Genomic DNA, 19,250 nt, shown 5'->3' with positions numbered 1-19,250 from the left:
AAGTAGCAGGGTGGGAGTGACTTTCTCTTGGATCCAATTCCACAACAGGCTAACCAACAATTTTTCCCCCATTCACATTTGACAGTTAGTGGATCCTGCCGGTGTTGCTGTCTTGAGACCTTTTTGTTCATTGCCACTCCCTGAGCAATCATTCTCCCTCAGGGGAGGTGAATGCTGCTGGCTGACATGCAGCCTTGAACAAGCAGTGACCCTCCCCAGGGCCCTTCTTAGGGAGTCTCCAAACCAGGCTCCTCTGGGCTACTCTGGAGGAATCACAGCGCTGGGACTGCAGCACCTCTGCCTCACACTCTTCTCTCTTTGTCCTCAGCAACACTTCCCAGGCCTGTGATTTCCCTCCAGCCTCCGTGGAGCCCAGTCTTCGAAGGAGAAACAGTGCTTCTGACTTGCAATGTATCTGACTTAAACACACCAGGGAAAATAACATGGTACTATAAGAACAGAAAGCATGAAGCCACGGGAAACACCATCAGTGTTAATTTACCTGGAGAGTACCAGTGCCAGATCCAGAACTCAGCCACCAGTAAGCCTGTGAATTTGGAATTTCCAAAAGGTGAGAAATAAGTGAAAAAAACTAAAACTTCAGAAATCATTTCATTCAATCTTTCTCTCTAACTGGTACCATTCAATTTGGACAACCTGTGAGGAATAGTTTTGCTCGACACCATGGTTAGACAGACAAGGAGAGACTCAAAAAGCTCTCTGTATACCACCAGATAGGGAATGTAATTTGCTTCTTAATTTTAAATATAAAATTAAGAAATTCTAAATTATTTGAATCACTCATAGTTCATTCAGTCCAATGGGCAGTCATACCAAATAGCCATATCTGGAAGGACATATTCATCACACGTAATAGCTAAAGGTTATCGGTGAACCCTACAAACACTATCATTTCTACTGAACAGACAACTGTCTCTAAACCTATGTTCTTAAATTTCGATTTGAGTCAGGAATTGCCTGGGCAGCTTGTATACATACAGGTACCCAGGATCTACCCTATGTTTACTGAATCGAAATCTGCAGGAGGGAGGCTCAGGAATTTGTATATATTTTTTACAAGTTGCTCAGGCAAAAGGAAATTTGAGAGGTAATTTATTTAAACGATTCTTGAATCTTCTATAATTTTAAGCCTATAAAATCTTCTTGGGATGATAAGTAGCATGAGGTTTTTTCATATTTATATTATATATATATTTATCTCTCTCTATATATATATATTTTTAAGTCCCTTACCTTTGAGTGGATTCTAATTCACAGCAACCACATATGTTGGAGGGTAGAACTGGTCCATAGGGTTTTCTTAACTGTAATCCTTATGCAAGTAAATCTCCAGGCCTTTCTTCCTGGTGCCATTACTTGGGCTTGAATTGCTAACTTTTGGTTAGTAGTTAAGCACAAACCATTTGTGCCACCCAGGGATATGCGTGGGTGTGTGTATATATATATATATATATATATATATATAAACACACTAGGAAGATACATCGATATATGAAGAGAGAGAGAGGGAGAAAGGAAGAAGCATTTCCTTTTTTGTCCTAAAACCACCTATTTTGAGAATTTGAAGTAGTATCTTCCTAGCTATAATGCTCTTTAATTTGGTGAACAAGAAAGAAGTGTAGTAGCAAAGAGCATGGACCCTGGAGTCATACTCCCTAGGTTAAAATACCATCCTCACCAGTTGCTAATAATGTTCTTGGGAAGTTATTTGAGTCCTCTGAAATTCATTTTCTCCATACATAAACGAGGTAATAATAACCTACATTATAGGAGTTTTGTGTGGAATTGGTTCAATGAAGTAATGCATGCAAGGTACATTGCCACCACGTATGTCAAGTACTTAATACATGTTAGCTGATGTTATTCCATCCAAATCTTTCATCAGTTCATAAAAGTTTAACCATATTCTCCTTTCAGGATCATATTTTCAGCCTGTCCTCATATTTTTCAGTAGATATGTGAGCAATTGATTTAAAGAAGCAAGCCAGAGAGAATTCCATTCCTGGAGAGAAAAAGAGGTCAGATCAGAATTCTGGGTCTGGAGGATAACACAGAGGACTCATGAAAGTTCCAGTCAAAACAGATTAATCCCAAATCAAGAGTATGCCTAGCAAGAGTATACCTTGGCAACACATTTAAAAAAATAAAATAAACTTTATTAATGCTCGTGCTCTTTGACCTGATAATTCTCCTTTAACATTTCACCTACTAGAACAATTATGGAGATAACCCAGACCCAGTGCCGTCGAGTCAACTCCGATTCATAGCGACCCTATAGGACAGAGTAGAACTGCCCCATAGAGTTTCCAAGGAGCACCTGGCGGATTCGAACTGCCGATCCTTTGGTTAGCAGCCATAGCACTTAACCACTACGTCACCAGGGTTTCCAGTTATAGAGATACACATCAAAAAATGGAGAACCTAAATGGTTAAGAAGACTCATGAAATAAATTCTGTCCTTCCGTTGAATGGAAAGTTAGCAGCTATTGAAAGCCAGGTTAAACCAGGTTCAGTAATGATGTTAATGACATAGGAAACTGTTCATAGCACAGTAAGTGAAAAGCAAGTTATCAAATATATAAATGTTATCCCAATTCCATAAAAAGAAGAAAGTACAGACAGACTCTTTTGTACTTGGAATACATGCACATAGAAAAGAACACTGGAAAACTGGATGACAAAATGTGGGTGGTAAGATGATAGGTGATTTTTGTTTACATTTTTGCTTTCCAAATCTTCTTAAGAAACATGAGCTCATTTTAAAATCAGAAAAAAAAGAAATGCTAATTTCCTTAAGAATCCTTTTTTTCCAGTCCCCATTCCTATAGGATCTCCTTGGAATAATAATGAAAAAGTGGGAGAAACAAGAGGATGAGCCAAATAACTGGTCTTGTGTTTTCTACAGCACCACTAATCCTACAGGCTCCGGTCTCTGTGTTTCAAGGAGACTCCGTGGTTTTGAGATGCCAGACAAACGTGGATGTAGTGCTGGGTAATCTGAAAATCTACAAGAATAGAAAAATGCTGACAGCCCTTAACACCAGCACAAAATTCCACATTCATCAAGCAAGTCTGAAGGACAATGGTGAATATATTTGTAAAGGAGTTAAGGGATCTGGGACACGCGTTTCTTCAAACACAGTGAAAATCCAAGTTGAAGGTAAAGTCTTCATTGGTTTGGGAAATGGGTTAGTCACAGGAGGGTTCCTGGGATTAGAGAAGTGGAATAGGAAGAGAATGGTAGACTGGAATACTATGGAACCACAGGGCGCATTCGTACAAGGGACAGAGAGTGCAACAGGGCTTTGGACTGAAGGATGTTAAGCCGTAATGTCATCCCTCTGTTTGCCTGCTCCTGTATATTCTGTTTGCTCGTGTTGAGGATGAATTGTGTTTTTCTCCAGAGCAGTTCCCAGTCTTACTGCTCTGGGGGCTGTTGTGATCCTTCCCTCTAGAATTGTTTCCACCTCCTGTGCTGACATCCCGATACTCCCAGCTCACTGAGGGGACCCTGGTGACCCTGACCTGTGAGGTACAACTCCCTCCACAGAGGTCAGACACCCAGCTCCAGTTCCGCTTCTTCAGAGATGGACAAGTCCTGGGGTCAGGCTGGAGTCATTCCCCGGAATTCCAGATCTCTGAGGTGTGGAAAACAGGCTCTTACTCGTGCAATGCAAAGACAGTGACTTCCAATGTGTCGAAACAGAGTCGGGGAGTCCAGATACATGTACGCAGTGAGTGTCTGAGGTTTGCTGAGGCTGCGGATGGGGCTGGGGCTTGGGCAGGGAAGGGCAGGCAGAGCTGCACATGAACGTGGGCCGCTGGTTCCTGCCTGTGAGAATGGGAGCTCTACTAGAGATGAGATCTCAACTCTTCTGGTCACCTGAAAAGAGGTTGTGACCAGAAAGTCCAAGAAAAGAGAGACAGGATTTACTTTTTTCTTTCCATGCCATGAGATACAGTTCTTTCTTTTCCTTCTGAAAGCTCTCTTCCCTGACACTATATATTTTCTGCTAGGCCTGTAGCCATAAGCTGTGGGCTATGGCAAAGAACCAAGCCCCTCTGACTGGATTGAGTGGACTGCTCAGTCAGAGGGACAGAGTCCTAGAGTGCTAGATCCCTGGAGCAGAGCACCTAAAAACAAGAAAACCACAGGACAAAGCTTTGGGAATAAGCTAGATTACAGCTTGGTGTCACTAGGGATGGTGCTGTATCCACTATTGCTTTTGCCTAAGTCTCTAAAACTGTGTAGATACTCAAGCGTGACTGCCAACCATTGCCTGAATGCCTCCTCTGATTAAATATGATCTGTCCCCCTAGGAAATCTTCTTGATCATTAGGAGGGAACTCATAGCCTGGTGTTCACACTTTTTTGATTGGCGGGGGCGGGGGGAGGCAGGGATCCAAATTCAGGGCAGATCAGCAATCTCTGGCCAAAGAAAAATTACGGATTTCAGCATTACTTGGCTAAGATAATACTCAGCTCTTGATTCGCCTGTCAATAAACAGAAGTCCAGCTATTCCTGGTTATGGCTCTTCTCTCACTGGCACCCAACAAATTACCCTCTTCCTGCTTCATCTCCAAGCCATCCTAATGTCTTTCTAGGCCCCCCAGTTCTCCAAACAAGCATCTGCCCCTTATGTACCTCATTCCTTGACCAACCCAGATGTCATCACACCCGTAAATGTTTCTTCACATCTCTCTTTCTGTTCTGGTTCCCAGCTTCTGTAGAATTAAATGTTTTCCTCCTTCCCCCTAGATTCTCAGATGCTTAAGTTCCTAACCAATCTACTGTTCTCAGTAGCTTCCAAAATCATTTACCTTTCCCAGTGATACAGAGGTATCTGTGTCTCAATTAACAGTTAATTCTTAGCAATAAAAAAAAAAAAGCAACGTGCAAATCCATGTAGGATACAGAGACAAGTAGCAATATCATAGTTACTCCAAAGATGTAACTGTGAGGGTGGTAGAAACTGAGACAATATCGCCTCCTTTACCAGAATTCAATGCCATCTTGCCCCCAAACTGTTGTAGTTGTGGTAGTTGAGGGTAAACAGCTCTGTGGAGTCTTGAATCTCTGCTCAGTGCCATCCCCTACACTCAAGAAAAATACCAGGATCACTTTTAAGGAGACAATGATTCAGCATTGGACCAAGAGTCAGGAGATAAGCCCAGGTACAGGCTGGCCCTGGAAAGAGCCTACAGAGTAGCAATAGGCAAGTCTCCTAGCCCAGCTTTGACTCAGTTGTCTCAATTGTAACTAGAGAGGTTGGATGCAGAGAGAGTATAGGAGCAGAGGAGAAGGCCCTGGAAGAATCTGAAAGAGAGAAGGGTCAAGGGCAGAGCCCTGAGACCAACCCCAGTAAAGGGGGAAATGGAGAAGTAGGACTGGCAAAAAGATACAAACTGACTTAGGCAAGAGGAGGGAAAGTTCTTTCATGGTCACAGATAAGAGGTAAGGAGGAAGGACCTGATGCAGGTAAGGATGTGGGACTGGTAGCAGCAAGATGAGGGGCATTTGCCCCGGGGGTCTCATTTTCTCTGAGAAACAGGGTGCTGAGGTCATCTTAAAAAGGAGACAGAAGAGGAGAAAGGGCCAGAGACCTGATGGTAAAGGAAAAGACAAAATGGCCGGCATGTAGCCTAGGAGAGACAGCTGGTGAGAAAAGCCTGGGAGGTGGCTAGAACACCATGAGGGTCCAGTGGGGACTAGAGACTGTGAATTGGCACTGGCCACTGATTGAAACCTACGGTAGGAAACAGAAGCAATTTTATTCTCTTCTCAGTTCCTGTGTCTCAGCCTATCCTCACCCTCAGGCCTTCTGAGGCCCAGGCTGTTGTGGAAGGCATGATAACATTTTACTGTGAAGCCTCTAGAGGCTTTCTCCCAATCCTGTACAAGTTTTATCACAAGGATGTCATCCTGAAGAAGATGGAAGTCCATTGGAGGGCAACAGCGTCCGTCACACTCTTTCTGACCACAGAAGGTTCTGGGAAATACCACTGCTCAGCTGACAATGGCCGGGGGTCCAGCACAGTAACACAGTGGATTTCTCTTTCCATCACCCATCTCTGGCCAGATCCCTCTCACAACGACCCCTTCAGAAATGTTGGCTCACCTTCCAGTTTCCTCTGTTTCTTCCTTGGATCAACCCAATGTCCTTTACAGCTTCCCCATTCACTGAGCCAACTGTCTGCCTCCTCCAGGCCTCCACCCTTTTCACTCCATTGTGCGTGGTGTCACCGTGAATCCGGGTGGGGAGAGTGAGGGTGACTCCAGGGCAGCTAACAACAAGTGGGAGGGGAGAAAGAGGCTGTGTCCAGAGAGAGGTTTATGCTAAAATCTTAAAATGAAGATAAGAGGTCATGTGCAGGACCTGGAAGGAAGCCAGTTCCAGTTGACTGCAGCATAGAGTGAAATGTTTGGGACAGCAAGAATGAGGTTGGGGAGGGAGGCAAGGCCAGGTTATACAATCTTTGGAAGCACTGGTCAGGGTTTGGGCTTTATTCCAAAAGTTAACTGGGATGCCTGAAAAAGTTTTAATGCTGGGGAAGATCAATGGAGCTGTAGAGTGAAGAACGAACTGTAGAAGAGCCAGCCTGGAGAACAGCTGGGAACAGAGGCAAAAGCCCAGGAAGAGAGAGTCTAGTCCGATAGAACCCCAAGCCCAGTCCCAGCTGAGGGAGAAGGGCACCAAGAAAGACATCACTGAGAGACGACAAGAAACTCAGAGAGTGTGTACCACAGAAACCAAGGGAAGAGCATGTTTTAAGCAAAAACTAGTGGACCAAATCAGGTAAGGCAGGATGATAAGAACTAAGTCATACCCACTGAAGTTAACCTCTGGCAGGAGGAGGGGCAGCTGTTCCACAGTCACAGGTCAGTGAGTAGGAGGAAAGAGCTGATGCAGGGAAGGGTGTGAGTCTGATGGCAACAACATAAGGGGCTTCTTCTCAAGAAATAGGGGCGGGGGGGTTGAGGTCATCTAACAAGGGGTCGCAGGAGAGGAGGAGGGGCCAGAGGTCTGAGAGGAAAGACAGAATATCAGCATGGAGCACAGGAGAGAGAGAGAGATATAGGGTCCAGGGCCACCCTGAGGGCCTAGTGGTGGCTGGAGAATGTGAACATTCGCTGGCCACTGAGGGAAACCTACAGTAAAAAGATGATGCAACTGTTGTCTAATTTTTTTTGTTTTCTCAGTACCTGTGTCTCGGCCTGTCCTCACTCTCAGTTCTCCTGGGGCACAGGCTCTCGAGGGAGACATAATATCACTTTACTGTAAAGCCCACAAAGGAACTCCCAATATCCTGTACAAGTTTTATCATGAGGGTGTCGTCCTGAAGAGGAACTCTAATCCGATGGAGAAGGAGCGTCCTTCGTGCTCCCTCTGACCACAAAGAATTCTGGGAAGTACTACTGCACAGCTGAAAATGGCTTTGGTGCCCAGCCCAGTGAGGCTGTGAGCATCCTTGTCACTAGTAAGTCCTGGGTTCCTACCACTCAGGCATCCCTCATCCAAATCTCTCTCCCAATGACCTCTTCAGAAGTCTGCATGTGCTTTCTAGTTTCCTGCCCTCGTTAACGTAATCACTTTCTTGTTTCCACTTCTCAGCAAACCAACTACTTACGGACTTCAGTCCTTTTTAGCCCTGGCTCAGCCAAATCCCTAAGAAAGCTCCATAAACTCCCAGCTTTTACTGAATGAATTTATTTTCTCAAGCTGTCTTTTCATGCCTTGTATGCGAGGAGATATTTAATCCCCAAGCCAGTTTTTCTTAACTAGATACATGGAAGTTTCTCATTTTACCTGCTACCTGTTGCCATAGAGTCAATTCCGACTCATAGCGACCCTGCTAGACGGAGTAGAACTGCCCCCTTAAGTTTCCAAGGAGCAACTGGTGGATTTGAATTGCTGGCCTTTTGGTTAACAGCTGAGCTCTTAACTACTGCGCCATCAGGGCTCCTTTTATGCACTAGTACTTACATATTAACTTAGCTACAAGCACAGTCATATGGGCAAAAACTCTTCAAAGAGTTCTCAAGCAGTAAGTGCCCTCATAGTAAGCTTGGAAAGGACCAGAGGTAGAAGGAATGCAAGAGACGGCTCCCTCGGAACCAGCTCCTCAGTTTGCATGGGGTTTCCTTGATTCCCTGTCTTCTAACTTGTTAAAATAATTGTCATTTTACTGTATTATGTTTTCTTAACTTTTTGTTGAAGTATGATACACATTTAGGAAAGTATACAGTCCTAAGTGTGCAGCTCATGGTTACCCATGTAACCATGCCAAAAGTGTCATTTTAAGAGAGAAATTGCTTTGGTTTACTCTGACCTTCATTTAGTAGGGAGTGAATGCTCAATTTTCTTTATAGAAAACTGAAAAGGAAGGAGAGAAAAATCTTGAGTCTGGTCCATCAGCTGTTTTACATTACAAGAAAGCAGAGACCCACACAGGTGTCCCCAGTGGATGTGGGCCTGCTGTAAGACTATCCAAGGAATAAGAACAAGAAAAACAGCATAGCCAGATTCACAGATGAAGAACTGAGAGATCTCTGAGAGTGTAGCATTTCTAAAGCAGGTTATCTTGACACCAATGAACTATGTCCTGTGTCTACCAACTCCTACTACTATGTCTGCCGATTATTTTCTTTCTCTGTCTTCCTGCTCCTGTTCCCGTGTCCTTCCTAACAGCTTTCCACTCTCCTTTCCTCAATCTCATGACTTTTATTTACTCATAACTTCTGCTAACCCCGGCATCCACTGCCTTGGGATTCTGGATACTAACTTCTCACTGTCTCATCATCTGCCTCAACTGCCAATGCTATGTGACTCACTTCCAAAGCAGTGATTCTGACTAGTTGGGCAGCCTAGCCTCTAAGATACCTCCTAGGCCACGGATAAGTCTCTCAGGGAGGGTCCAGAATCAGTATGTTTTAGCATTTCCTCAGGTAAGAATATTGTACAAATCAGGTTAAAAACCACTAATTTTGATATAGAAACAGAAGCTAATCAACCATAAGAATTATGGTTATAGAATAGAAAGTAACTATCATACCAACCAACCAACCCACTGCCGTCGAGTCGATTACGACTCATAGCAACCCTACAGGACAGAGTGGAACTGCCCACAGGGTTTTCAAGGAGTGGCCGATATATTCAAACTGCCACCCTTTTGGTTAGCAGTAGAACACTTAACCACTGTGGGTCAGCCTCAGGAATGACTTGAGTTAAAAAGTGTCCCGGGGCCATACTATCTGGTCTTTCTCCAGTCCCTGTCAGGCCAGTAAGTCTAATCTTTTTTGTGTAAGTTTGAATTTTGTTCTACATTTTTCTCCAGCTCTGTCTGGGACCCTCTATTGTAATCCCTGTCTGCACAGTCAATAGTGGTAGTCAAACACCATCTAGTTGTGCTGGGCTCAGTCTGGTGGAGGCTGTGGTAGTTGTGGTCCATTAGTTCTCTGAACCAATCTTTCCCTTGTGTCTATGATTTTCTTCATTCTCTCTTGCTCCAGATGGGGTGGGACCAGTAGATGTATCTTAGATGGCTGCTTACAAGCTTTTAAGACCCCAGGCACTACTCACCAAAGTAGAATTTAGACCATTTTCTTTATAAACTATGTTATACCAATTGAGCTAGATGCCCAGAGACCATGGTCCCCAGCTCTCAGCCCAGTAATTGGGTCCCTCAGAGAGTTTGGATGTGTCTATGCAAGACTGTAAATCTTTACAGAAGCAGACTGTCACATCTTTCTGGAGAATAAAGAATTGATTTGATAATTTTTTTTTTAAAATAATGACAAATTTCAGCATTTTCATCTGTAAATTATTTGAGTACTCTACAGACAGTAACTCAACATTAATAGATTATAGGTAACTAACAGCCCATGAAAAATGGACTAGTAGGCTGTAAGGTCACATAAAATAGAGTGAGTGAATAGTTCAGATGGAGCAAGTATAGAGGCCAAAACCAGGGAAAGAGGGTAATTCAATTAAAACACTGCATTTATAGGACTGTAATTGACCAGGGACTAGGGAAATAGGAACTCTTATATACTGTTAGTGCAAGTGTAAATTGGTTCGTCCTTTCTGAGGAACAATTTGGCATTGTATATCATGATTTAAAATGCTTATATTCCTTATTCCAGAAATTCCACTTCTATGAATTTATCCTAAAAATGCATGTACACATACACAATGATATATCTATAGGGTTATTTAATGCAGTATTATTTGATATTATTTTAAAAATCAACCTAAACTTCCATTAATAAGGAATTGGCTAAATGTTTTATGGTAAATCCATGCAATGGAATGCTTTGCTGTTGTTAAAAATAATTGGATAAATTTCACCAAAAATCATCAATTTGTACATTGAAAAGCACTGTATTTTATTGTATGTAAATTACAATAAAGTTAATTTAAAAAACAAATGGTATAGATCTCTAAGTAAGGCTGTAGAAAAATGTCTATGATATGTTGCAAAGAGGAAAAAGCAGCTTGTAGATCAGTGTGTGTATTGTGACGCCATGTATGTGGGTTTTTTTTTTTTTTTTTATCTATTTAGCTATGAGTAGAGATGTGTGTGTGTGTATATACATTAAAAAGATCTAGAAAGTACCACCGAATACTCAACAGACGTGATCTCTGGAAAATGGAAATAAAGGAGATGGGAGAACTTTTCATTTTTATGTTGTGCAACTCTATAGAGTTTGATTTTGACTTTTTTTTTTTTAATGAGGTGCTTCTAAGTTTTTTTAATTAAAAAAAAATGCTGATATCTGCTAACCCGTTTCCTCTTTCAGTTCCAGTGTCTCACCCAGTCCTTACCCTCAGGGCCCCCAGGGCCCAGGCTGTGGTAGGCGACATGGTGGAGCTTCACTGTGAGGCTGAGAGAGGCTCTCCCCCAATCCTGTACCGATTCTATCACAATAATGTCACCCTGGGGAACAGCTCAGCCAGCTCTGGAGGAGGAGTGTCCTTTAAACTTTCTCTGACCGCAGAGCATTCTGGGAGCTACCACTGCACAGCTGACAATGGCCTGGGGGCCAAAAGCAGTTATACAATGTCACTCAATGTCAGAGGTAAGTTGGCCTTCCCAACCAGCAGCACTATCTTTCCCACCTTCCCACCGTAGCAGAACCTGGAGCGACAGGGCTCCACAGGGCTATCCGCTGTGTGACATCATGGCAGGCCTGTGCTTCCAGAGCCTCCATCTGGGAGTTCTGGGTTGTACATTTTCAGGAAGTTGGACCTGCTCTTTGCTTGCTCTGCCTTTCCTTGTAGCAACACTCTCCAGCCATTGTAACCCACATTCCCCTAATGTAGGAGTGTAGGTTTTTCAAAACACTAACTATATCCTGCTCAACAATGATCAGAAAGAAAGGAAGTTATAAAGTTCCATGTGTCTCGTCTGAAAAGAGTTTTAGTTGTGGTTTCCCCTACCTGTCAAGTAATAAAAAGGCCAAGGCATTCTCTTCCTTTGTGTCTCTCTCCCTCACCCCTCATGGCCAGTTAATCACTAAGTCTTGTTGATTTTACTTCCTAAATATTTTTTGGATCTTTTCTTTCCATTTATACCACCACTAACTAGTCAAATCCACCATCATTTTGACCACTGTATTGCTACCTACCTGCCTATCTATCCACTCCACTGTGACCCACTACAGGCTACTTTTAAAACTGAGGTCAGAATGGTCTTTTAAAAAGATAAATTTGGTCATCTTACACCCCTGTATAGATACATTTATTGAACCCCATTGCTCTTTAGAGAAGGATCAAAACCCTTATCACGCTCGTGAAGCTCTGCCTAGTTCTCCAGCCTCTCATTTCGTGGTACTCTCTGGACCCTGCTTTTGGAGCTCCTGCCATCTTGTTTCAATAATTCAAACGTGCCCAACTTCCTCCCAACTCAGGACCTATGCACATGCTGTTTGCTCACCTGGTACACTCTTTACGTCCCTTCTCTCCTGGTTAACATAAAGAAGCTTTCCCTGACTAACCCATCCTAGATCAGGTCCCAGTGTTACACATTTTATAGCACCTTGTTCTTCACTTCGTATAGATTATAAATGTATTAATTCTATATTTGTATAATTATTTAATTGTTCCTCTAGCTTCTTGAGAGCAGGGACTTGTCTTTCTCACCATTGAATCCCCAGCATATAACGTAATTTCTGGGTCTTACAAATTGCTCAATTGATTTTTGATGAAAAAAGAAGTAGATAAATTGTTCAATACTCATTCTTTTGTGGACTCCACTCCCAATGTGCCCAGGCTCAGTTACATCCCTGGCTATGTAAGCAAAAGTTCTCTCCTATTCCTCACTTTCCTTTGAATACATTGCTCCTATTCTCCAATTGTCCTTTGACTTCTCAAATGCGTCAGTTCTAATTTAATCTTTGTTTTTAGATTCCCCAAACACATTTGAGATTGTATATCTAAGTACTCCTAACTATACACAGCACTACACAAATGTCATTGTTTCTCCAGATTTGAAGAAATTTTATCGGAGTTCTGAGTGATGTCAGCAGGTCATTGAAAACAGAGAAAAGCATTTTCCTAGTAGAAATGCCTCTAACAGAAGGAATATATTTAAATAGTAGAAACTGACAGTAAACTGTTTTTCCTCCTTCAGTTCCAGTGTCTCGCCCTGTCCTTACTCTCTGGACTCCTAGGACCCAGTCTGTGGTAGGCGACTTGGTGAAGCTTCACTGTGAGGCTCAGAACGGCTCTCTCCCGATCTTATATCAGTTTTACCATGAGGATGTCACCCTGGGGAATAACTCAGTCCTTTCTGGAAGAGGTGCATTCTTCAATCTGTCTCTGACCGAAGAACATTCTGGGAATTATTCCTGTGAAGCCAGCAATAGCCTGGGGGCTCAGCTCAGTCAGGTGGTGACACTCAATGTCAAAGGTAAGGTAGCCCCATCTTCTCTCTCTACTAGCTAAAAGTGGAGCTACAGGATTCCTTAGGGCTCTTTGCTGGTGTGACATCCAGCATAGTTCCTGCCAATGTAACTTCCATTTGGAGGTCTGGGATCCTTCCTGTGGCTCTTTGCTGGTGTGACATCGAGCATAGTTCCTGCCAATGTAACCTCCATTTGGAGGTCTGGGATCCTTCCTGTGGTTATACTTTCAGGAAATGGGGTCTTTCCAGGAGTATAGCTCAAGCAGTCTTCCCTCATTAAAAATGCAAAGACTTTTTAAAATACAAACTATATTCTGATCTGCAATTATGATACAAAAGAGAAACCAAAGAATTCAGAGTGAGGGTTCCTCTGTCCAAAAACAGTTCAAGCCATTCCTTGCCTGGATTCTTACTAACTCCCAACAAGCATCTACTCTTGAGCTTCTTTCATTACCAGGGTTACAAATGTGCCCCATATTTCCACGTTAAACTCCTATATTAACATGAATTATATGCACAGCTTTTCAGGAGAGACAGCCAGTCCAAGGATCACTGTTATTACAAATTGATCCTTAAAGCAATGGGGAAATGGGCCAGGGCAGGGAAGGGGGTAGCAGGATAACATGGGCTGGAAATGAATCTAATCCCTCCATTGTCCAGGCTGTCATTTACTTCTTGCCATTAATTTACTCTCTGAAGCAAAATTTCTGGTATGCTCTGAATCTGTTTGCGGATGACACCTCTATAAGCCAAACCTCCAAATCCCTTTTTAGGGAGGCCTGTGGTATAGCAAGGAGCTCTGGTGGCCCAGTGGTTAAGAACTTGGTTGCTAACCAAAAGGTGAACAGTTCGAATTCACCAGCCACTCCTTGAAAACCCTATGGGGCAGTTCTACTTTCTCCTATAAAGTCGCTATGAGTTGGAATTGACCAAACGGCAACGGGTATGTGTGTGTGTAGTATAACAAAGAGCCCTGTTGACACAGTGGTTAAGAGCTTGGCTGCTAATCAAAAAGGTCAGCAATTCAAATCCACCATCCACTCCTTGGAAACCCTATGGGGGCAGTTTTACTCCATCCTATCTGGTCACTGTGAGTCAGAATTGACTCAACGGCAACCAGTTTACAGGTGGTATAGCGCAGAGTTCCTGGGTGGTGCAAATGGATAAGCATTCTACTATTAACAAAAGCCTGGTGGTTTGAACCCACCCAGGGATGCCTGAGAAGAAAGGTCCAATAATCTGCTTCCAGAAGATCACGGCCTTAAAAACCCGATGGATCAGTTCTACTCTGAACACATGGGGTTGCCGTGAGTAGGAACTGACTGGGCAGTGGCAACTAGTTTGGGTTTTTCTTTCTTTTTTGGCAGTCTAGCAGAAGCATGCTGAGGGCTATTGAGATAACCATTCTAGACTTGGTTCTGAAGATAACTAGCTATATGGCCTTGGCAAAGCATCTTGCCCTGTATTGACCTCAATTTGCTCACCTATAAAGAGAAAGTGTGAAAATCAGACTAGATGAAAATCGTGGAAATCCCTAGCCCTAAAGTCTATGATTTTGGTGGAGAGGGAACATGGAGTACCAGGATTCAAGGGTTTTTAGAAGGAGGAGTGCAAAAAAGAGAAGCTGGAAATCACTGTTCCCAGGATATGTCCCAGTGAAATGGAAGACCACGAAATGGTCCAAAAACACCCCCTGAGATGCCTAAAGCAAGATAAGGACTGATATCCTCGTCCCTCTTGGTTGTATCCTGGGTCCCGGGGTATCATAAGGAATAGAAACGAAGTCACATGAGCATGTTGATTTGTGAATGCAAACCTGGGATTCAGCATCTCATCAGCTGTCCAGCACAGCCATCTTGTTGGCATCCACGAGATGATGATTTCAGCTTTGATATTTCCCATTCAACCAGCCCATTCTCCTTTCCCCTCCAGCAGCACCTGCCTCAGCCAGCTTTCCTCTGAGATTCCTGAGGGCTCTTGCCTCTTAGCAGAGGTGTATCTAAGGTAAAGCAGGTAGGGTGCATGCCCTGGGTGCCGCTTGAGGGGCAGGGGCACCAATGAACAGTTTCTATTGTCCCTCACAGTTCCCATCGCCAGGTGTGAGAGATCATTCAGCAATTTAAAACTAATTGCCATAGGAACTAATTTCTGTAGATACACCACTGCCTCTTAGATCTACCACACAGGCATGTTCTGCTGATCTAGTGCTGCTCCATATATCCTTCAACACAGCCAACTAGCACACCATAAATTCTATGCTCTATTCATAATTCTCTGTTCATCCCCACTCCCTTCTCTCTATGACTTCCAAAGACAAATGCATGTTATTTCTGCCACTGTTATTAGTGCATCTAAAGGGCTTCTTGTCCAGCCTGAATGAATTGTGTCTGAGTTCTGGAACTAGGACATAGGTCATGGAGATCAGGAACTGCCAGGAAAGGGACATTTATCATTATCATCATCGCCACCAACATCATTAACACTTAACTGAGCCCTCACCAGGTACCAGACCTGTACCTAGTTAGTGCTTTACATGAGATATCTCATTTAATATTTAAGATACATCTATTAGATTGGCAATATTTTATCTCCAATTTACAGGAGAGGAAAATGAGGCTCAGAGAGATGTGTAACTAACTTACAGTCACACAGCTTGCAATGGTAAAGCCGGGTTTGAAACATCGGCATATCCAACTCTTTTTTGTTTTGTTTTTAATTTTTATTGTGCTTTAAGTGAAAGTTTACAAATCAAGTCAGTCTCTCATACTAAAATTTATATACACCTTGCTGTATACTCCTAACTGCTCTCCCGCTAATGAGACAGCCCCCTCTTTCCCTCCACTTTCTCTTTTTCGTGTCTGTTCTGCCAGCTTCTAACCCCCCTGCCCTCTCATCTCCCCTCCAGATAGGAGATGCCAACGTAGTCTCTAGTGTGTACTTGACCCAAGAAGCTCATTCTTCACCAGCATCTTTTTCTCTCCCATTGTCCAGTCCAATCCCTGTCTGAAGAGTTGACTTTGGGAATGGTTTCCTGTCTTGGGCTAACAGAAGCTCTGGGGACCATGACCACCAGGGTCCTTCTAGTCTCAGTCAGACCATTAAGTCTGGTCTTTTTACGAGAATTTGAGGTCTGCATCCCACTGCTCTCCTGCTCCCTCGGGAGTTCTCTGTTGTGTTCCCTGTCAGGGCAGTCATCGGTTGTAGCCGGGCACCATCTAGCTCTTTTGGTCTCAGGCTGATGTAGTCTCTGGTTTATGTGGCCCTTTCTGTCTCTTGGGCTTGTAATTACCTTGTGTCCTCGGCGTTCTTCATTCTCCTTTGGTCCAGGTAGGTTGAGACCAGTTGATGCATCTTAGATGGCCACTTAAATGGCCACTTGCTAGCGTTTAAGACCCCAGACGGCATATCCAACTCTTAACATTAGTCTACATTATGACATTTCCTTTATCCCTTCTGCCCACATTTTAAAACAACTTTTAAATTTTTTATAATTTATCTTCATGATTAAAAAAAAAAAATACTACAAAAGGACATTTTCTACCAGCTACTTCACAAATTCACATCCACACATTTCCCAGACATAACCACTGTTAATAGATTTACGTGTATTCTTCTGGAAATATCTTATAAACATAAAAGCACAGAATTTTTTTTTTACAAAATTAGAGTCTCATGTTGTTATGCAACTTGCTGTTTTCACTTAAAAAATCATCTTGACTTTAGTTTTAACAAACACATCTTGTGCATCTTTCATATTTCATTTACCAGTCAACTAGGTTGCTTCTCATTTTTGATATTATAAAAATGCTACAACAGAGTTTCTTGTACATGTATCTTTGCATATCTTATGTCAGTATTCTTAGAAGAGATATTCCTAGTACTTTTGCTGGGTCAAGGTTTATGTGCAATTTAAATTTGGTAAACACTGGTTGCCGTCAAGTGGATTCCAACTCATGGTGACCCATGGGTGACCAAGGAGAACTGTGCTCCACAGGGTTTTCGGTGGCTGATTTTTCGGAATTAGATCACCAGATCTTTCTTCCAAGACACCTCTGGGTGGAGTCCAACCTCCAACCTTTCAGTTAGCAGCCAACTGTATTAACCATCTGCACCTGCCAAATTGCCATTCAAGGAAATGTCTTGAATTTGCATTCCCATCTAGAGTAATTCAGAGTGCCTGTTTTATCTACAAATTCATCACTATTATCCATCTTTTTAAGCTTTGCCAACCCGATAGATGGGAGAAATGGTATCTTATAGTTGTTTTCATTTGTATATATTTAATTAGCAATGAAGATGAGTATCTTTTTTATGTATTTATTGGTTATTTAGATTTTTCGGTTGTTCATGCCCTTTTCCCATGTTTCTACTGGATTTTTTTTTTTTTTTAGTGCATTGAAAGTTATTTGTAGATGATGGCAATTAGCTTTACCTGTCTTATGTATTTCAACATATTTTTCCAAGATTGAGATCTTACATTTGTCATTTGCATATAATATTTTTTGTTCCTTTATCCATATATTAGAAGTAGAAACCACTACTGACTGTTTCCCTCCACAGTTCCAGTGTCTGCCCCAGTCCTCATCCTCAGGGCTCCAGGGGCCCAGGCTGTGGTGGGGGACATGGTGGAGTTTTACTGCGAAGCCTGGAGAGGCTCTCCCCCAATCCTGTACCGGTTCTATCATGAGGATGTTATCCTGGGGAACAGCTCTGTCTCCTTTAGAGGAGGAGTGTCCTTCAACCTCTCTGTGACCGTAGAACATTCTGGAAACTTCTCCTGTGAGGCTGACAATGGCCTGGGGGCCCAGCGCAGTGAGGCAGTGACACTCTCCATCAGAGGTAAGTTTCTTATATGCAGGCTACAGATGTGGACAAATGATTTCCTCCAAGGACACTATGACAATCCCCAAAGTAATTGGCCAAGACAGTGCTTTTCAAAGACAGATACACATAGTTGGCATAATGGGATAGATCACTTTTATATGGCCTTTCTCAGCATGGCCTGTAATTCCCACCACATGATTGGGTGGGACCATGCAAGTAAGGTGTATGGAACTCTAACAAAGGGGATTGGTCAGTTTTGCCACTCCACTAGGCTTAAAAACATAGAATCACCGTCAGTATCAGCTATGAGGTGGAGGTCAAACATACCTCCACCCTCCAACATTTTTACCAATTCTGACACCAGCTGTCCCTCCCATAACACTCTGTTTCCCTGCTGGGTTTGATAATTTGTTGCAATAGATACAATTATGGGGTTTATTAGGGAAGTAACAGGTTACAATTCAGAATTAGGAACAATTTAGGATGTACAGTTATTCGATCAGCACCGCTTCTTTACAGCCGTGACTGCAGACGGGACTCTCTCTGGCCCTCTGCCCCTCTGCCCCTCGGCCCTTTGTTCCCTTGGCTTCTTGGCCCCTGCCCTGCTCTGCAAGTGTTACAAAGCTCTTCAGCTCCTCCAGTAAGTGTCTGGAGGCATCCTATTCCACCAGTAAGCCTCAGCTAGAAGGCTTTCAGTTCTCTTGCTCTGTGAATCAGCAAGCCTAGCCCCACTGACAAATGCCCAGAGGCACCCCACTCTGCCAGGAAGCCTCCTTCCCGCAGGCAGTCAGCTCTCTTACTCCATGGATTGGCACGCCCATTTTAGATGCCTTGCTTTGTGGGCTGGGAAGCCTGTTGCACCATCTTGCACTTGTCTTTTGGTTCTGCTGCTGCCATTTCTCTGGTCTTACAGCTCTCTCTGTCTGTCTCCTGAGTCTAGGAAGTTCTCAGCTCATGGACCTGGGTTCAAAGGGCGCACTCTGCTCTCATCTCTTCTTCTTGGTAGTAGTGAGTTCTCTCCTTTCTGCCTCTGGAATGGCTCATTTTAAGCTTAGCAGGATGGCAAAACTCACTAATCCCATCATTAGGGTTCCATATACCTTATTTACATGGTTCCACACCCACAAGGGTGCCATGCACATTACTTTCATTATTAGCAAGCTGTCCAAGTACTTGGTGAACCACAAGTGCCATATTTTCATTGCCCCACCCAATCATTTGGTAGGAATTGTAAGATCATGGTGTGAAAGGCCATATGAAAGCAATTCATTGCACTGCAGGCCACCCCCAGTCATTTCTAGCCATGGCTCTTTCATACTTAGAGGATAAGTTCCCCCTCCCAATCATTCTATCATTCCAAAACAGTCATTAACAATTAGTCCTTCAGAAGGGCAACGAGTCCTTGTGGTGAGGTTACTCAGGTACCAGCCATTCAGGTCTGCCCCAGGTGTCCATCTGATCTGGTCAGGTTCTTCAAAAGTTATCTTGGCTTCCCCCT

The 19,250-nt window shown here is 43.2% G+C and overlaps 1 protein-coding gene across 1 annotated transcript in view; it reads left to right on the top strand.

Annotated features, from left to right (window-relative positions):
* The window catches only part of FCRL5 (Fc receptor like 5), a 43,738-nt gene that overhangs the window by 6,631 nt on the left and 17,857 nt on the right, over positions 1-19,250 (top strand). Inside the window, 8 exon segments of the mRNA XM_064283017.1 lie at positions 329-571; positions 2,927-3,181; positions 3,477-3,755; positions 7,224-7,373; positions 7,376-7,501; positions 10,824-11,102; positions 12,656-12,934; positions 17,489-17,767. Coding sequence (XP_064139087.1) covers positions 329-571; positions 2,927-3,181; positions 3,477-3,755; positions 7,224-7,373; positions 7,376-7,501; positions 10,824-11,102; positions 12,656-12,934; positions 17,489-17,767 — 1,890 coding nt within the window.

The sequence above is a fragment of the Loxodonta africana genome, chromosome 3, assembly GCF_030014295.1.
Source record: "Loxodonta africana isolate mLoxAfr1 chromosome 3, mLoxAfr1.hap2, whole genome shotgun sequence".
In the NCBI taxonomy this organism is placed as follows: domain Eukaryota; kingdom Metazoa; phylum Chordata; class Mammalia; order Proboscidea; family Elephantidae; genus Loxodonta; species Loxodonta africana.
This window is presented reverse-complemented; position numbering and strand designations above follow the sequence as displayed.